General features: G+C 37.9%; 2 protein-coding genes across 2 annotated transcripts in view; one reads left to right on the top strand and one right to left on the bottom strand.

Annotated features, from left to right (window-relative positions):
* LOC139116319 (cleavage stimulation factor subunit 3-like) overlaps positions 1 to 8,792 on the bottom strand; it is a 43,750-nt gene extending 34,958 nt beyond the window's left edge. Inside the window, exons 1-3 of the mRNA XM_070678954.1 lie at positions 8,619 to 8,792; positions 7,520 to 7,615; positions 4,723 to 4,818 (exon numbers count right to left, since the gene is read on the bottom strand). Of these exons, the coding sequence (XP_070535055.1) occupies positions 4,723 to 4,818; positions 7,520 to 7,615; positions 8,619 to 8,645 (219 nt within the window). The 5' untranslated portion in view covers positions 8,646 to 8,792. The remainder of the gene's footprint in view (positions 1 to 4,722; positions 4,819 to 7,519; positions 7,616 to 8,618) is intronic.
* Positions 8,793 to 12,712: 3,920 nt separating this feature from the next.
* Positions 12,713 to 13,771, top strand: LOC139116221 (tubulin beta chain-like). The gene has a single exon (XM_070678804.1). The coding sequence runs from the start codon at positions 12,728 to 12,730 to the stop codon at positions 13,715 to 13,717; it is 990 nt and encodes a 329-aa protein (XP_070534905.1). The 5' UTR covers positions 12,713 to 12,727; the 3' UTR covers positions 13,718 to 13,771.
* Positions 13,772 to 18,626: the final 4,855 nt, after the last annotated feature.

Genomic DNA, 18,626 nt, shown 5'->3' with positions numbered 1-18,626 from the left:
CAGGAATTCTATAATTAAGATATGTTGTTTATTACAATGAAAAAATCTGTACACAGAAGTCACCTATCAAATTCTATTTTAGTTGGATAATATCCTATTTAGAAAAATGTACATAATTTTTATCAATCAAGAATTATGGAGATTAAGTAAATGGGTTAGGACAATTTGTTTTGGTAGCGACTTGTGCATATCAATGAATTCTGATCCTCTTGTCAATGATTTCAACTAATTATATTGGTGATTGTTGGAGAAAGTTTCTGATCTCAACAAGTTCAAGTCAGTATCTCACTTTCAAAGGCACAATTTGTTTCAAAGCATACTTCTCGAAGAGTGGGTAAAACAAATCAAACAGTTGCATTCATGATATCTGTATCTCAGGAGTACAAGGATCATACTCTGCATAAATTGACATCAAATGTGACTATATTCAAAAATACTGGATTTGACGCCTGAGAAAAATCAGACAGTGGCAGTATCGTCAACTCGATTTCAGCAGTGAAGAAATGGTAGTTCTGCAGATTTAACAGGAATTTAAAATTTTTGACAGTCTTCATTTTGTGTGAGAGATGAGGTTTTTAAGAAAATATTCTGATTTAGGTTATCAAAATATTCAGGTCACACAGCTCTGCTGAGGTCAAAGGTCAAGCAATACCCAACAAAACCAGAGTTATTGCACTGTGGACCACTATATGACTTAGCCTCCACTGATACCAAACCTTACTGGATTTGATGAAACCAGAATAGGGTGCACAAGCACATGCATAACAATATTGGTCAAAGTCACCTGTCAAACTACAGGGAACTTTTTTTTTCGTGAAGAACAAACTGACAAAACTTGAGATATTCCTACATGATCACAATCAGGAAATGATGGAACCTTGTATAGGTCTCCACACACGAAAAAGACTGTGGTATTATCATTTTTTCTCATTTCCAATTTTGTAAGGCCTGAATTAATCAGAAATATCAGTAGAATGAACAGATGACGGTAGAAAATAAATGTATAAATACATGTGAATTAATGAGCCCTGTGATAAGTTTGTCACAATGAATATATTCATACACACTTTGTGTGGGTATTTAACATTATTCTTTTTTGACACAGCACAAAGGACTCTACTATAGAATGTCAATGTTTTCCCAGGTTTCTTTCACATGGGGGAAACTGTTGCCCCTCTTCCCCAACCCCGGCTTGAACATTGGAAGGGGGAAGGTACAATATATTTTGAAAATTTATACAAATCAAGATTTTGTTCAAGGTATTAGGGTTACAGAATTTATCAAATACCAAATAAAAGTCAGGTCTATCTCATCCTTTTACAGATAGGAAGCTTGTATCACTTTACTGTGGCTACAGATAGTAGATTACATCAACTGTGTGACATTGCGTCATTGACGGTAATCATGAGGTGAAATGCTACTATAAATACTCTGTATCAATCATAATCTCAAACTTTATTGATTTGTAGAAGAGCGACAAGTTGTGCGTTTGTGATTATTTTAAGGGGGATTTGATCAGATTTGGGGATTCACAAAATTGTGCCTCATGTTCTTCATGTAGTTGGCCTATTGGAAGAAATGATCACTGGATCATTCATTATTGTCAATATTGATTTGGTTAAAATGTGTTTCAAAGACCCTAGCATGCTGAAATTACTATACACATTATAATATGTGGCGTGTAACATCACTCAAAAGTTGATGACAGTTGAATTGACTCCGGCTGAGGAGTTATATTTGGCAGTGTCTTGCTCTTATCTAGACCCCAGAACAATTTCTGTAAACTCTTGATTCAAAAATAAAATTTATAAAATACACGGTGAGCAAGTAGGTTTTGTGAGATGCTATTTTAATATATCAAAAATTTAAGTATTCAGGCAAAGATGCGATAACTAAACGTTTGATATCCTAGTTCATCAAATCAGTCTAGTAGACATATATGCTTTATCTACTATACCCTTCACCCCTTCGCTGTAAATAGATCCGTCCACTGTATTGAAAACAGCATCGATGTACACAAGTCTTGGGGTGAAACAGCAAGGGAAGGCTGCACACACAAAACAATTTTAGAGATTAATGTAATCAAGGGGGGCAATTTGTTTCAAAAAGATACTTGATAGCCCTCTGGCAAAACTCCTTAGTTATCATAATGGATATTATACCCTTTGTTCTTCAGGTACGCTGATAGTTGAGAGTTATGGACGCAGAGAATCAATCACATCAGGCTGCCTGTGCTCTTTTGACTTTTTGAGACTGAGTAATTGTCAACAGCACATAAACCTTAGAGGTCTGCTAGCACTGTATGCGAAGTCACGGCATACATGTACAGCCCTCCGGCACAATTAATATTTAACAACATGATGTGACACACATAATGGGTATGATGGATGGTCAACGGTTCATTTCAGAAGCCAGAGGTCTTGTCATCTGGGTGACATAGAAGCAATGAGCTCCTCTGGTACAGAAGTTCTGGTCAGTACAGACCAAAACTAACATGCAAACAACTACGCGCTTTTGATGCACTCGGGCGCCGCTAGTGCTTACTTGTGAGTTTGTTCAAAGTGAGCATAAGATAACTACTGGACTGTTTTTACTCCCCTGGCCGGTCACTAATGTTACGTGAACACAAGATTATGCAAAATATTTAGGTTTATGACAAGTTTTCTCGATATTGTATCAATAATTAACATGGATTTGATGATTTTACAAATTTTAGGACAGTTTAATATAGTCATGCAGACCAGTAGAAATTCTGTACGGTAGACAATAGAAATTCTGTACGGTAGACAATTTGAAGGTTGAGTGTACTCAGTTGAAGCATAAGGACAGACCTAATAGCATGGGATGACTGTAAACAGGCATACAATGGTAGTTCATCGACATTGGCTATAAACAATGATGATAGTTGTGTAATTTTCCACTTGATTGAAATAAAATAACTCCACCTGATACACTGCAATCAAGCAATTAAAACAGCAATCACACCCACATCATTCATGTATAAACACATCAAAAATAATAATCTTTAAAAAGCATAATGTACCTGCTAGATAAGCTTGTTTATTATATACATCTTTATTGTATGTACGTATGTGTGTACATATATATATATATATATATATATATATATATATATATATATATATATATATATATATATATATATATACACTGTATATATATATTATATACACACACACAAATCTATACACACAAAACACACACACACACACATAAACACATACATACATATATATATATATATATATATATATATATATATATATATATATATATATATATATATATATATATATATATATTATATATATATATATAGACATGCACAATCTGTACATTTTTTAAAATTTTTATGTGTATCCCTTTTCCTGCCAAGTTCATATTTCACCATCAGGTAAAGTTCGTTAAAACTAGTGAAGCAAATTATGTCCCATTTGGTGCATTTTAATGAAACACTGAGCATTTAAGGCCCCTGAAATCACAGATACTGTAAACATGATTTTTATGGACTAAAGCTGTTGGAACAGACCAAGCCAAACGGGGAAATATGTATGATTTTGGTGCAATACTACTTTTCACAGAGTTTGCTGATGGGGAAGTGGTACTGTCTGGCAGGGAAAGGGGTATATGTGCAGGCACACACACACACACACACACACACACACACACACAATCACACAATCACACAAACATAGACATTAACATGCAAAGTTTTAACAAAATTTGACAGTGAAACTTGATCAACACCTATCATATTCCGGACAATGTAATATTCTGTGCACTTCTTCCCCAAAACAGAGTCTTGTTTACATTGCCACTCAGACAGTTAATGAGATTCTCACAATCACATTTGTGTGTACACACATACATACACACTCACAGCAAATAACAATACAAAAATACCCAGTGATTTGAAATTTGTGCATAGAACCATAGATAGTAGAGAAATTGTTTCTCCCTGTCTATGATAGAGCTTCACACAAAGTCTTTCACACACACACACACACACACACACACACACAAACACACCTGACAACTCACAAAACCACATTTTCCATAAATCATATTTACAAGTTCCATGCTATATAGCCAAAAGAATGGAGACATGAGTCAATAAAGACGCAAGACTCACAGAAGACGCATGACTACCAGGGAGTGCAGTAGAAGTTTTCAAATTATTATCCACAAAAATATCCAAAATATTGCACTTTAATGTTGAAAAAATGTATGACGCAAAACGGCATATTTTTACAGTGAAAAAATACCCTGGATTGAACATGTACACTACTAAAATTAATAGTTAGTGTCGTCGTAACACGTGCCAGAACTTGCATCGAGACAAAAACACAGATCACTTATAACGTTGGTTTTGCATAAGAATGTGAATTAAGTATGCAGTGGTTGGTGATACGAAAACTGCTATTGCTGATTTCTAGGACCTTTCACTGGCTTCAGATCAAATCGATATGATCTGGTCAACTTGGCATTTCAATAGAAGTAAATTATCACCAGATGTCCTTGGACGTAATATGTAAATGGTAAGCAATTATCATGAGATGTTCTCAAACTCTTGTCAAAATCGATCAAAAATTCTTTAAACTATAGCATGCATCTCTCACTTAATGCCTGGTAAATCGTTGTAAATTTTTTACAAAGCAAACTAGAAAATTATAAGAAAGATAAAAACGAAGTGATAGTAACCTCAGCTTCTATGTATATCTTCCAATACCTTCCAGCGTTGGGAAACTGAACCACCAGCCGTTCGTAGACCTTCCTTGCTTTGTCAATGGGCTGTGTCTGTAAGGTAACAAGGATTGCGGTTTACAAAGATGTTTTGAACTCTGATTGATAAATAACATGTAATTTTGTAAAATACTGGACGATGGCATCCAAACGTTATCTTTTCAAGTGCAAAAGCCAATTTTTGCTGCTCTTATAAATATACCCAAGTAAATTTTTTCCAGATGCTTGCAAGACATTTGATAAAACACTGTAGCCAATGAAATGTGCCGTCCATTTGGTCCAAAAATTATCTAAACAATTACAGAAAATTTCAAGAAAATCACAAAAATTTTGCAGTAAAATTTGGTGGGAAACATTACAGCATTTAAAGGATTAATATTCTTCAGAGCTTTGTTGTGCATGAACTTTTACAGACTCTAGGATAACAATACCATGACATTGTAACAATTAAAATATTTCCAATGACACATTAGTCAAACAGTGAAATGGCATCACAGCCACCAGACTTTGCAAAGTTTTTACATAGACATATTTCATGTGTGCATATAATTCATTTTGTGAAAGCAAATATTTCATATCTGTATAGTTTTATGAGAATGTAATAGAAATTACGGCATCTGACAGTGACCAAAAAAGATCACATTCTTGCTAATATGAACAACAGCCTGACTTGGACAGTCAAATTGTTTATCATGTTCACTCAACTAAAACTCATCATACAGTACTTTGCAAGCTCGAATAACTTCATATTATGGGAATTCAGTTTTAGACTTTACTGCAGCTAACATATAAACCCAACATTATTTTAGTCTTATCATACCTGTTGATGAAAATCAAGACCAACAGTACACACAATTTTGAAAAATCATTAATATTTCTGTAACTAAATCACTCGAAACTGGACCACAAGGGTATGTAAAACTTAGTTCTAAATATGCGTGCTCATGTTTTATTTTCATTAAAAAGGCAACAAATGCATTGATTTGCCAAAAGAAGTCCACATAATACAAAAGTGATTTGAAAATGCAGCAGTTTCCTTTACAAGTAAATCAACCCTAATCCTGTCAAGTTCATACGTCACAATCAGGTCTCGCCAACTCACAGAAGTCGAGCGTAAACGATTTAATAATAGGTCCCATATAGTATATTTTAACAAAAAACTTGAATATTTGAAGGCCCCTAATTACCGAGATACTGTATGGATGATTTTTACGGACCAAACCTGCATTAACATACCATGCCAAGTAGGTGAAAATATGCATAGATTTGGTTCAATACTGTGTTTTACTTTTGCTGACTTGGCAGATGGGGAAGTGAGATGTTTTTAATCAGTATCCTACAAGAAAAAGTCATTACTTTGTGTCAATGGGTGAGGCGTGATCATTGGATGATGAACTGGACAGAAATGATCAATTGACAGCCCCTCTGCCACAAGAACCCCGCACAAGTAGAACAATATCAATAAAATATAGAAGTGGTTGACATAACAGTGCGATATGAATTTTCCCTGTTTGTAAATGTTTACTGACTTGAAAGATTTGCCAAAATTCTGCGATCATTTGCATCTCCTCATTTTCTATGATTTATTCTAGGTGATATCATACGAATCACAGTATCAGTAATGAAATTATAGTGAGAGGCACTTTCTCACATTATCCTACAGATTTGCTCATTCATCAACGCACGTCAATGCTGTGATACATGTAGCTGCAAGGGTCAAAGGTGTACTTTTCAAAACTGGTGCATGAAACACTTCCTTACATTAATTCTCCAACAGAATCTTGGGAAAATATTAACACTCTCAACTTTTGCAAGATGTACGGTACACAATAACACACATTTACATTAACCCTTAGCTTGCTAACTTTTTTGCAGTCTGGAAACAGAGACACTGTAAACAAGATATTTACTGATTTATGAACTATATGACATATTATGCCAGGTTGATGAAAATACATACAGGTTTTGGCTCAATACTGTTTTTCCTGACTTTGCAGATGGGGAAGTGATAGATTGGCAGGATATGGATTTAAAGAGAGTCTATTATAGAAACTACTGGTGTTTTATAGCGTACTGATAAAACTATCACTTTATGAGGCAGGAAAAAATGCTGGAAATTTTGTAGAGCACAACAAAACTATAAAGCTGTGATCCCCAAATATGTTCTGCTGGCATTATAACCCTTTTCCGGCCAAGTCCATATTTCACCACCAGGTCAAGATGGTTAAAATTAATGAAACACAACATATTCCATATGGTGTATTTTAACATAATACTGTGTATTTGAAAGCTGTTGAAAACATAAATACTGTAAACTTGATTTTTTTGGGACTAAAGATGCTATAACAGACCAAGCCAAGTGGGTGAAAATACTTCATGTTTTGGCTAAATACCACTTTTTACTGACTTGGCTGATGGGGAAGTGATACTGTCTGGCAGGAAAAGTGATAAAGGAGAGATCACCACAACATGCATGCTGCTGTAAAACATGACTTTTTAGCTAGCATCCTTTTTTTAGCAAATTTAGCTAAGTCTGTCAATTCCCTTATTCAAGATGCTAATTGTCTTTTTATTTACAACGGTTAGGATATCTTTAAACCTGATGATTGCAATGAAATCTGAAAATGTTAAAATAGCATGCAGCTTATTAAAAATTTGACATTACACACATATTATATTTTCAATAATTTTCACTGACAAGTTATCAGCATGTCAGACACAACTTCTGCATTATAGCATTTAACTGCAAGATTACCTGGGCTTCTCGAATTAAAACACTCCATGCCTCTGTGTCGTATGGGTGGCTTTCAATACGTTTCTCTGCTTTCTTGACCTTTTCAGGCACATAGTTCTGTCAAAATACAAGGGGAAAAAATTAATGTACTGTTGCTTTTCCCTAAATCCAATTACTCTCAGATATTTATATATTTAGCAGCTGCTGTTTGAGAAATATATACAATAAAATTGAATTGCTTTTCACCATCAGGTAATGATGTGAGAGACAATGTGAAATAGATGAAAAATGACGTCATTACTATCATCACCAAAAGACTGATGCAGTATGCATTTTATTGGCCATTTTCAGACTCAAGTTCAAGCCTTCACGTCATGCTGCATGTCTTTCCAAATGCATATGCTCTTGATCATGGCTCTGCCAAGATGTACGGTTGAAACAACAAGCAGACCTGAAGCCTTAGGACAAATTAACATAAACCAATGATAATATTTGAATTATCAAACAATTCAATATCTTGCATAAATTTGATAAAAAATGTTATATTATCAGAATTCAGATGTATTGTCCTCGGAAGCTTGGCCGCTGCTTCCAGAGCTCAGGGATTTGAGGAAAGCCATGATGACATTGATGTGCTCTGGGCGTGGCTTACGTAAAAAAAATCAAGTCTGCGAATCCATAGATGCAAACGAAAACTTAAAAAATCCTGAAAATTTCGTAATTATTGCCACAGTATCAATGGAAGTCTACAGGACGTAGATTTGAAACCGACATGTTTGTTATTCTGTATCTCATTATGATGCTGCAACTGGCAGCACGCGGAAGCGCTCTCGTTTTGTTTTCGTGCCCGCCAAGGACTTCCGATAAAACGCTGGAAAACAATAGTTGCAGTGCTACCAACTTCATTACTCGAGCACACAGCAGTCATCATTCAATTTGACTGAGTCAGTTCAACATTCTTCAATTATGAGAAAATTTGATTCAGTATTTGTAAAACCGGGCACATTGTTGTGAACGTGTCCAGTGTCAACGCACAGCATCAATTTGTGAAATTTGGGCTCTCTCGTGCTGCAGAAAACCTTCGCAATTCGTTACAAAATTTTCAACTTATTGCACTTACCTCAAGTTCCATGTCTTGCTGCGACATCTTGAGACTCCAAACAAAACAAATTACACCATCTACACAAACAATTTAGTTAATTCAATTTATTTTCTTTCCCCAAACCTCACACAACACAAACTACCATTTCACCATTTCCAGCAGCATCCAGGCATCATGGCGTCCAGATATCCCGGATGTTGTACTTCTCGTAGAGGGCGCGAGGCATAGTCCAGGCGCACAGCCAGCCGTAAGCTGCTGAGGCTGCAGCTGTATGTATTTGAACATCTTGCATTGTCCAGACCCCAAAAACACACCCCGGTCACTCCCCTTGGAAGAGTAAACACCGATGTAGCACAGTGTAGACCCACTTTCACCCAAGTCGGGATTTTGATCGAGGAACTGTCGTTGTAAATGTTGACTTTGACTCCAGAACGTCTTGATCCCAAAATTGACACTTTGCCCCGTCAGTTTGTGGAAAAATGTAGAAGTTTTGAAAAATAAAACTTGGCAAAAGAAGTAGATTTAAAAAAAATATATTTTAGAATTCGTGCTATTTGGTTTGTATTGTGCAGGGTAAACCTCTATTCCACAGTCTCTCTCTACCGTGGGTAGAGAGACTGTGCATGAGAGAATATTACAGATGCGTTCGTTCACAAGGAAGTCTCTGGAAAAGCAAATAAATGTTGCGACAGCGTACCAGAAAGAAATCATTTCAAACTTGCAAACAATTTCTTGGACCGACACTAATTTCTTTCATCAGAGTTAGGCCTGACCTGGAAACACCGTTTTTCTTTGTAAAGTCTAAACGAACGCAATTGATTCTGGGCCCGGGCACTATAATTTGTACCAGAAAATAGCGTCGAATTTACCTCTCAGGGGGACCGGTATTACGGACTTCCTGACATTTGCTTCATAAAACGGCGACGCTTACATGGTTAAAGACTGTACATATCAGTTCAAGAAAATCGTCATTCGTTTCTTAACAGACTCACGATAATGAAAGTGCACTATTTCTTCTGTGTACACTTCTTTTCTATGTATTGTCGTCCAAGATTATTTGTTTTTATCGGGTTTATATATTATAAATGAACTTCTCTGTTGAGATATTGCCGTTGATTGTTGCAGCATTGACTAAATAAATGCAAGTGAGTAAATTAAAATGACGAGAGCATACTCCGAATCACGGTCCACAGGGACCGTGTCCGAATCGTCAACACAATAGCATTTGTTTCAAGTTCTGTTCTTTTGCACACAAGAAATGTCAATATCAATACACATAATGCCACAAATAACACTTATCCACGCCTTGGCTCTAATTTGCTTCGGTATTATCGGTGAGGGCAATTTCGTCCCATTTCAAAACATACTTATTAGAACCCATCGGATATAGTCGAACTTGAAACTCACAAAACTTGAATCAGCAGGATACCGGTCACGTGATTTTCAGCGGTCGCGCGAGAGTTTGACAGTGACGCCACAAAGCGATGCGCACCGATGCGAATACGTCACAAAATGACCTCTACCCAAGGTCATATTTATTGTGATGCGTCGCATTGTCATTCTAATATAATAACAAAATTAGCATTTTCGGTATCTTCAAGAGTTAGTTTTTGCAGTGTGTGCATCTCACGCACCGTTTGTCGTGAAAATCACATCTATTTCGTGATTTTCGCTCAAGTTTTCTCTGTCCTCTCCGACAATGCGAGAAATAGTACTGTGCCAGGCCGGACAATGTGGAAACCAAATTGGCTCTAAGGTAGTATATTATAAGCCAAAAAAACTGTTTCAATTTTCACATCTAAATGTATGATTATGGTTGTTATTTAAATGTTGTCGAAAGAAAATTGAATATTGAATCGTCTACACATCCGTGACATTGCATGAAAACATGTGATCCGTACTTTAGATGCAAGCGTGCACGCTCTCGCTGTCCTGAAGAACTTCAGTCTATCAAAGTTGATGCTTATTATGACACCTTAAATAAATTTCTGTTCGTTCCCGTTCGTTGAGTGCTATGACACCTTTCGTTGAGTGCTACGACTATCTGTAAAACGTGCTTTCCATATACGACATTATGTGTAGTTTTGAGGAACTGAAAACTTTATTCAGAGAATCGAAATATAACATGGTTGAAAATTGGTAAACTATTCTGCATATAGAATATCGTGTCGGTAGTCGCGTTCCCGGCCGTTCGTGTCTCAAAGATACCATCGATAGCTATTAGCCGAATCGATCGCTGACGATTAATTAACGTGTTTTGCACCTAACTCTCCAATTTAACGCTCCATCATCATCATCATCATCATCATCATCTCTCTCTCTCTCTCTCTCTCTCTCTCTCTCTCTCTCTCTCTCAGTTTTGGGAGGTAATATCTGAAGAGCATGGCGTCGATAACAACGGCAGTTTTCGCGGTGATTCTCCCGACATCCAACTTGAGAGAATCAACGTCTACTACAACGAAGCAACCGGTTAGTTCAGCATGAACATCTCGCTCTACAAATCAAATATCATACATTGAGTAGTGTTTCTATCACGCTAGAATTTCTCAGCCGCACTTTTCATAAATAATGTTTAAATTGGTTTTATATTATTATTTTACGAGATTCCAAAATTTCAGAATACTTGTATTTAGATATCCAGGCTATAAATTCTTGATTCTTCTCCCTGAAGGGTGTCGAAATACCTAATACAAAATTTTAGTCCTGCAAATACAATGGATCGTGTATAAGTATGTTATATTGTTGCTGATGAATAAACTTAAGTTCTGACATGACAAAATAGGACATTACAAACACAGGATGTGTTGATAAGACGAACACTTCGCATGTTGAATAATTCAGGGAGTAGAAAAGAAAACCCACTTTACAAACAGCTTGTTACTCAAATTTGCACCAAATCATAGAGATTATAGGCCTCTAAAAATGTTAAAGAGCCACAGTAATGCTAACTTTTGATAATTTTTTCACCATTTTTAATTTTGAATGTCAACCATAATTCCTTGTTCTCCTCCCCAAAGAATGTTGATATACACAGTATCCACCTTGTCAACTCAGCCCCTATGGTTGTAAACTGCATTGCTATTGTTGAAAACTGACTTCTGGTCCGGACTACAATTCAAATGTAAACAATAACAATGCATTTTACACATTTAAGTTGACAAGCTAAGTAGTGGGTGTTTCAACATTCTCTTGGGAGTAGAATAAGAATTTGCGATTGATATACAAAATTAAAATTTTTTGTGAAAAAAATCATCAAAAGTTAGCATTACTGACCCCATCTTTAAAGTCCCGCGGCCCGCTTTCTCCACGCTTGGTGCAATATAGAAATGTTTACCAAGTTTATGAACAGCTGAACAAGTGAGTGGGTATAGTGACAGAGTCTACCAGATCCTGAGTAATCCGCCATTCTGTTCGTCAGATTGTTCATAAATTCTGATCTGTTGGTTTTTGCAATCATCGATTGCTCGGAAGCGCGAATGACTTTCCATGGTTGATACTGACTGACCAAATATTGTGATTCGCACACGTGAGGAAAGCGAATGAGTGCTTTCTGAAATAATCATATTTTCATTGACCTTTCTTAAAAATCTATCTTCTTTAGGTGGCAAGTATGTACCCCGTGCTGTCTTGGTTGATTTGGAGCCTGGCACCATGGACTCAGTGAGATCAGGTCCATTTGGAAGACTTTTTCGACCAGATAACTTTGTATTCGGTAAGTTGGATCTACGATGGCTAGTATTTTACACTTTGCAGTTGTTTCGCAAGAGTTAATGTGAACTTTTGAACAACTTATATAAAATACCAAAACCAATCTGGAAATTTGAAATGTTGTAACGGATTTTAGTAGCGCTTTGAAAAAAAAGAAATCATAGCAGATAAACATTTTCGGAGTTTGGTCAACGCTTTAGATACCGTCATTTGTAAAGTGATCGTGATTATAATTGTTGAGAAGCATAACACTTTTTTACAAATTAGACTTTGAAAAAAGTTGAGACACTGAGATTGACAAATCTATGTCGTCGGAAAATTATCCCTTTATACTTTCAGGCCAGAATGGTGCAGGTAACAACTGGGCCAAAGGCCACTACACCGAAGGTGCCGAGCTGGTCGATGAAGTCCTTGACGTGATGCGCAAGGAAGCTGAGAGCTGTGACTGCCTGCAGGGATTCCAACTGACCCACTCCCTTGGTGGTGGTACAGGGTCTGGCATGGGTACCTTATTGATGAGCAAGATTAATGAGGAGTACCCAGATAGGATAATGAACACTTTCTCTGTTGTACCAAGTCCTAAGGTGTCCGACACCGTGGTGGAGCCGTATAACGCGACTCTCTCCGTCCATCAATTGGTTGACAATTCGAACGAGACTTTCTGTATTGACAATGAAGCCCTGTACGATATCTGCTTCCGTACTCTGAAACTTACCACCCCAACCTATGGTGACTTGAACCATCTTGTATCTGCTACCATGAGTGGTGTAACAACTTGCCTGCGTTTCCCAGGTCAGCTGAATGCTGATTTGCGTAAATTGGCTGTCAACATGGTACCATTCCCGCGAATGCACTTCTTCATGCCTGGCTTTGCTCCCTTGACCAGTCGCCGAAGCCAGAAGTATACGAACCTCAGTGTTCCCCAGTTGGCGCAGCAAATGTTCGATGCCAGAAACATGATGGCTGCTTGCGACCCGCACCACGGTCGCTACCTCACCGTCGCTGCCATCTTCCGCGGCCGTGTTTCCATGAAAGAAGTCGACGAGCAGATGATGAACATCCAGAACAGAAACAGCGCCTTCTTCGTCGAGTGGATCCCAAACAACATGCAGACCGCCGTCTGCGACATCCCTCCGCGCGGATTGAAGATGTCAGCCACCTTTATCGGCAACAACACCTGCATCCAAGAGCTGTTTCGGAGAATTGGGGAGCAGTTCCGTGCCATGTTCAACCGGAAGGCGTTCCTCCACTGGTACACGGGCGAAGGAATGGACGAACTCGAATTCACCGAAGCTGAGTCGAACATCAGCGACCTCATCTCGGAATACCAGCAGCACCAGGACTCAACATCGAACAACTTCGATCAGTATGATGAACTAGACGAGGAAGAGGAAGAAGAAGAACTATAAAACGATAAATGCGAGAGATATTCATTCCATCTGAAAAGAAACACATCTACAGACGTGGAGACAGTTGAAAATGTCATGCATCCTACCATCAGTGTAAAATCGAATGAATGTAATATTTCTGAAAGATCTATGAAATAATAAACACCATCTGTACCTCTCCAACACTTTGCATTTGTCCTACCAAAGATCTTTTTTCCGAGAGGAAAAATTGAAACGACAATACTTAAAAATCATAACGTTAACTATTTGTACCGAAAAGAAAAAAACACAATACTATAGCCCCCTGACCATTTCAGAATTTGGAGCCTGTACAGGCTGTGTTGACAATTTTGACACGATATTTTGACGTGACTCTGAAAGTATAAAACAAGTAAGTTTACTCTATAAACGGAACAAAAATAACTGGAAGATGCATCAGACATTACAGTCAATGCACATGGGGCTTTAAACGATCGTGCTTTACAATGACGTCAACAATCAAAAGACGATGTCCTCGGATGACTCCGAGAAAAGTCTTTTTTATGCAACATACGATTTGTGAAAACAGAGAAATATGTGTGCGAGTTCGTCAACAAATTTAGAATGAGGAACTCGTGAGCACTGTTTCGTAAAATGTAGACAAAAAAGTAATTTTTGTTTACCCCTCGTCTTTGCCTGCGGGGATATCAGTGAGCTTTTTGTACACCTTAAAGTTTTTTGTTAGAAGACAAATTGAGTCTTACAAAGCGCCCTCTTCGGAGACGATTCTACTCGGTTCATGAAAAAATATCGACACTTTGTTTCTAGCAGTTGGCATGTAGTTGTAGTGTGCCCCACTATTCGTCTTGTCAAATACGATGTCAAATTGAGAAGCTCGGGCAGGTTGGGCCAATTGCTTGCGGATATTTCCCCGAATATATCCGAATCAAAAGACGACCTACCTGCGAGTTTGGAATTTTGCTCAGAAGTAAACAACTATATCCCCCGGCATTGGAGATGCTTTCTGTAACAAATCTTGTCTATTTTGTGTTTAGGAAGGCATTTTGCGTATTATGTGTAAGCAAACATCTCAGTCGACCACCAGAGCGACATGTTTGGAATTGAAAGTTTAGTGGCAACAAAGAGAAGTCTAGCTACATAGGCTATTTTTAATTTCTGTTTTGGTCTTGGACGAGGAGTTGTGTTTACGACAAAGCTGTAAGCCTATTATTGGACCAGACAATCACTTTTTGGCCTGGTATGTCTTAGGGGTCAATTTCGAAGAACGATAGAAAGCAGTATATCAGCTTTCCAAGCACCATCGTAACCGTTAATATCTTTTCTGAAGAAAAAAAATATAATATTTTAAAATAAATGTTTCAATTGTTTGTGCGACATAACCAATATGGACCAGTGTTACGGACCTGTCACTAGGCTAATAGTAGTCACTTACCGTTCGGATATGAATTTCCTTTCTTGTTCTAATCTAAGGTGTTTTTGGTCAGACTGAGATTTTGAATCATATCTGACAATACAAAGCTACCGTTTTATGTAAAATGCCGAAGAAAAATGTGGTACCTCTCAATAAAGTGAGTTACGACCGCACTGCACACCTGTTTCTCAGTATGCGAAAAGCGTCTCTCCCATTTAAGACGCCCTCATCGTCGGTGCTATCGTTTTCCGTACACTTGTGTTATGATGTTGTCGGTGTTTAATTATAGACACTCTCGCTCCGGGGTCTATGGTTTAATCTACACCAAGGCTGTTCAAAACAACTGTACAATTCAATTAACAACAGAAATGTTTACGTGAAAGCCCAACGACCAAGGACCTCTTGATGCACTCAAAATGTGTGTTCAGTAGGACACTGTTCAGAAAGATGACAAATTTCTATCAACATTCTTTGGCGTTTGGTTGAAAAACTGTCATCGTTGGACATACAAACATGTGTCTGGACATCTCCGTCGGGCAAACAGTGTTCACTTTGGACTCCTATAGACAGCTATCCATTGTGTGATTTAGCAAGTGAACAGGCCGAAATAACAATGTGGAATTTTTGGCCCCCCTAATTGATCTTAAAATTAGCAATGCTACTTCGATGATGGAGTAAAGCAAGACTACAATTTGTGTCGGTTATTTTTTATTAATTTCTCCTAATTCTTAATCATACAGGTACCCGCTTATTATGGACAATTCATCGTTTGCTTGCGTGTCCAAAATCATAAATTGCATCGTTTAATATCTCAATATGAACTCAAACTACCGGCATTAAGAAGTTCATTTATGCGGCGGTCGCGTCGACATAGCTGTTATCTTCCATTTTCATATCTTTACTGAAAAGTTCTTCAAGGGCTGAACAAGAGAAATGTTGACACCCAATAGGACCCTGAAGTTATCTTGTATTTCGGTATCACCTGGTTTGTTTACAAGATTCCAAAAGAGATTGAATGACCGGAGAAATGATCATCGAAATATTTTCCTCGTCCTCTGCATGTCAAATATAGGCCTATATCTTCGATCTGTCTCTGAAAACGCGTGATGTCAGTCGAAAGCACGTGTGAGAAGTAAAAGTGTCGTGAAAATTTTAAAACTTGTCTCTTTTTCCTCAAAATTTAACAATTTTCTTTATCGGTGACCAAAATGCAAAAGTTTTTTCTCGTGTTTACCTGTCAGTGCGTTAAACATAAATATCTCAGCGCAGAAGAACATCGATATCGGGGATTGATATTAACATCCTGTATATTTCTAGTATGAATTAGCAAGATAGGTGGTTGGGCGGTCGCGGATGAATATGCACTCGATTACTTTTCGAAACTGTATCTTAATATTAGGTTTTTATTGCTTATTTTATCGCAAAATCCATAAATCATGTCATAACAGGCAATCATTCATTGTTCCGCGGCTGCTCTGACACTTCCCGCGTCTGGCGGCATATCTGTGTTCGAATGGCCTGGGGACTTTGCAAAGGACATCGCGACCTGACACGTTTTACTGGGCTTGGGGACCCTGGTTCCGTAAAGCTGTGACTTTAGTTTGACGTGTTTCGGCTTCACTGCTCTTCCCTTCTCCACAACCTCATCTTTTTCACTGTGGCCAACTACATGTTGGACTAAAGTGAAAAAGATACTTTTACATTCCTCAGCGTTTCAGTTTATCCCTTCACCACCGCTACTGCATGCATGTGCCGAGCACGTACACGGTGAATTTAGTAGCTTTCTTGTGACATTTTGATATTTAGGGCTGAATTAATCTAATTTGAAGCATTTCAAAAATACTTTAAGCAGCCGAAGTGAGCAAATGTACATTCATCGTTCACGCGGCGATCATTGCCTTTGTTAGGGTCTATCAACAGGTATTTCTAAGACATATAAGTACATAGCTTGTAGGTCAACATCACCGAACAACTTGACGGCGATGAATTTTCTACTTTTGTATTTTGTTGAATACCCTATAAATATCAATCGTCTGACATGTACAATCGATAAACCTATGATTTCAACAAAACTCGCATTGGCCCTATAAACTGAAGAATTTCACGCCGAAATTCCATCATGTCGGGTCGGCAATTGGATGTACCTTGTCCGATCAATAACCCTCTCGTGCTCCCGTATGCTGCATTCTTCCGTGCAATAAAACTGTTTATTTGCGGTGAAACCTTGTGCCTCTGTAGTTCAATGGGCTACAATTGTCTATACCGTCATCGTTTCTTTCGATTATTAAACCAGTTCCGTTCTGAGTGCTCCCATAACTGATCAGCGAACATCAAGTTTACGATACCAATAAATTATGATTGTCTATCTTAACTAGCTCATTCGATAGTACCACTGATTCCATAGCAATCGCAAATTACAATCCTCTGAACACATTCTTGCCACGGAAATGACTAAAAATCCACCGAACTTTGCCGGCACGAGCGTATTTTCTTCTATGTCGAATTCAGGTGTCGTGTGTGTGAATTACAGAACTCCGTAATTGCAAATCGACGACCACTGGAGCCAGTATTCAAAATGAAAGTCTACACCAGTAAGAATTGTACACGTACTTATCGACTTTTAATGACCACGCGAGACTGAATTGACACACAATAGAGACATTTCTTGCAGGTCTCTTTAACATAGTTGTCTTCCTCGTTACGTAAATTGTTGTCTCTGTTATGTTTACCTGGCAACAGCGACGCTGGTATGCATATACGTGCAGTGTATGTCAGCACGGATATACCTGTAGGAGTTGAATGTACAGGCATATCAATCATGACTGCCTGAGAACAGAGGAGCAATAATATTCAGAAATGGAAAAATATAGGAAAACGATATTAAGAAAACGTTACTTTCAGTTGCTTTTCAATATATCTCCGCCCGAATGTGGCACTATGACCGTAACAAGGATAAGCCTTTGTACAGAAAACAACGGAAGATGGGCCGAGCTGGTCGAAGTACGATTTTGAGTGTTCTGGTTCACGGTATATGCAATGTTTTGTTCAGGCGAAGAAATAAAGGTATACACATACATCCCGCACCCATATTTGTCATAACGATTCTTAAGTTAGTAACCGAGGTAGGTGCCCTATCCAAAAGAAAGTTATCGGCAAAGCGTTCGTTTGAGGAAAAAACAAAAGATCTTTACCGATATTTTAAAGAGGAAATCCTTTGCGAGTTTATTCTGGTATCTCAGCAGAATTGGTCAACGCCAAACCGTCCAGATCTGAACGGTCCTGTGTTCCATATAGACGTCCTTCCATGCCGAAGAGAGCAATCACACACAGAAAGTCACACACAGAAAAGCGATAAAACCGTTTCGAAATTGAAATAGCGTTTTTTGTTGGTTTCTCCTAGCGAAAAGTTAACCCAAGTTCATAGACCTCCTCGCCGACAATTTTCACAGTGACTCATTCAAACTTGTAGTGAGTCATAACTTTAAAATGAATGGTGGTATCCCCAGCCTCATTTTTCTG

The sequence above is a fragment of the Ptychodera flava genome, chromosome 2 (genome assembly GCF_041260155.1).
Source record: "Ptychodera flava strain L36383 chromosome 2, AS_Pfla_20210202, whole genome shotgun sequence".
NCBI lineage: Eukaryota > Metazoa > Hemichordata > Enteropneusta > Ptychoderidae > Ptychodera > Ptychodera flava.
The sequence above is the reverse complement of the archived record's forward strand: the minus strand, read 5'-3'. Positions and strand labels throughout refer to the sequence as shown.

Excerpts from the sequence above, each read along its gene's own strand:
- LOC139116221 (XM_070678804.1), top strand. The coding sequence starts at position 12,728 with ATGCGCAAGGAAGCTGAGAGCTGTGACTGCCTGCAGGGATTCCAACTG.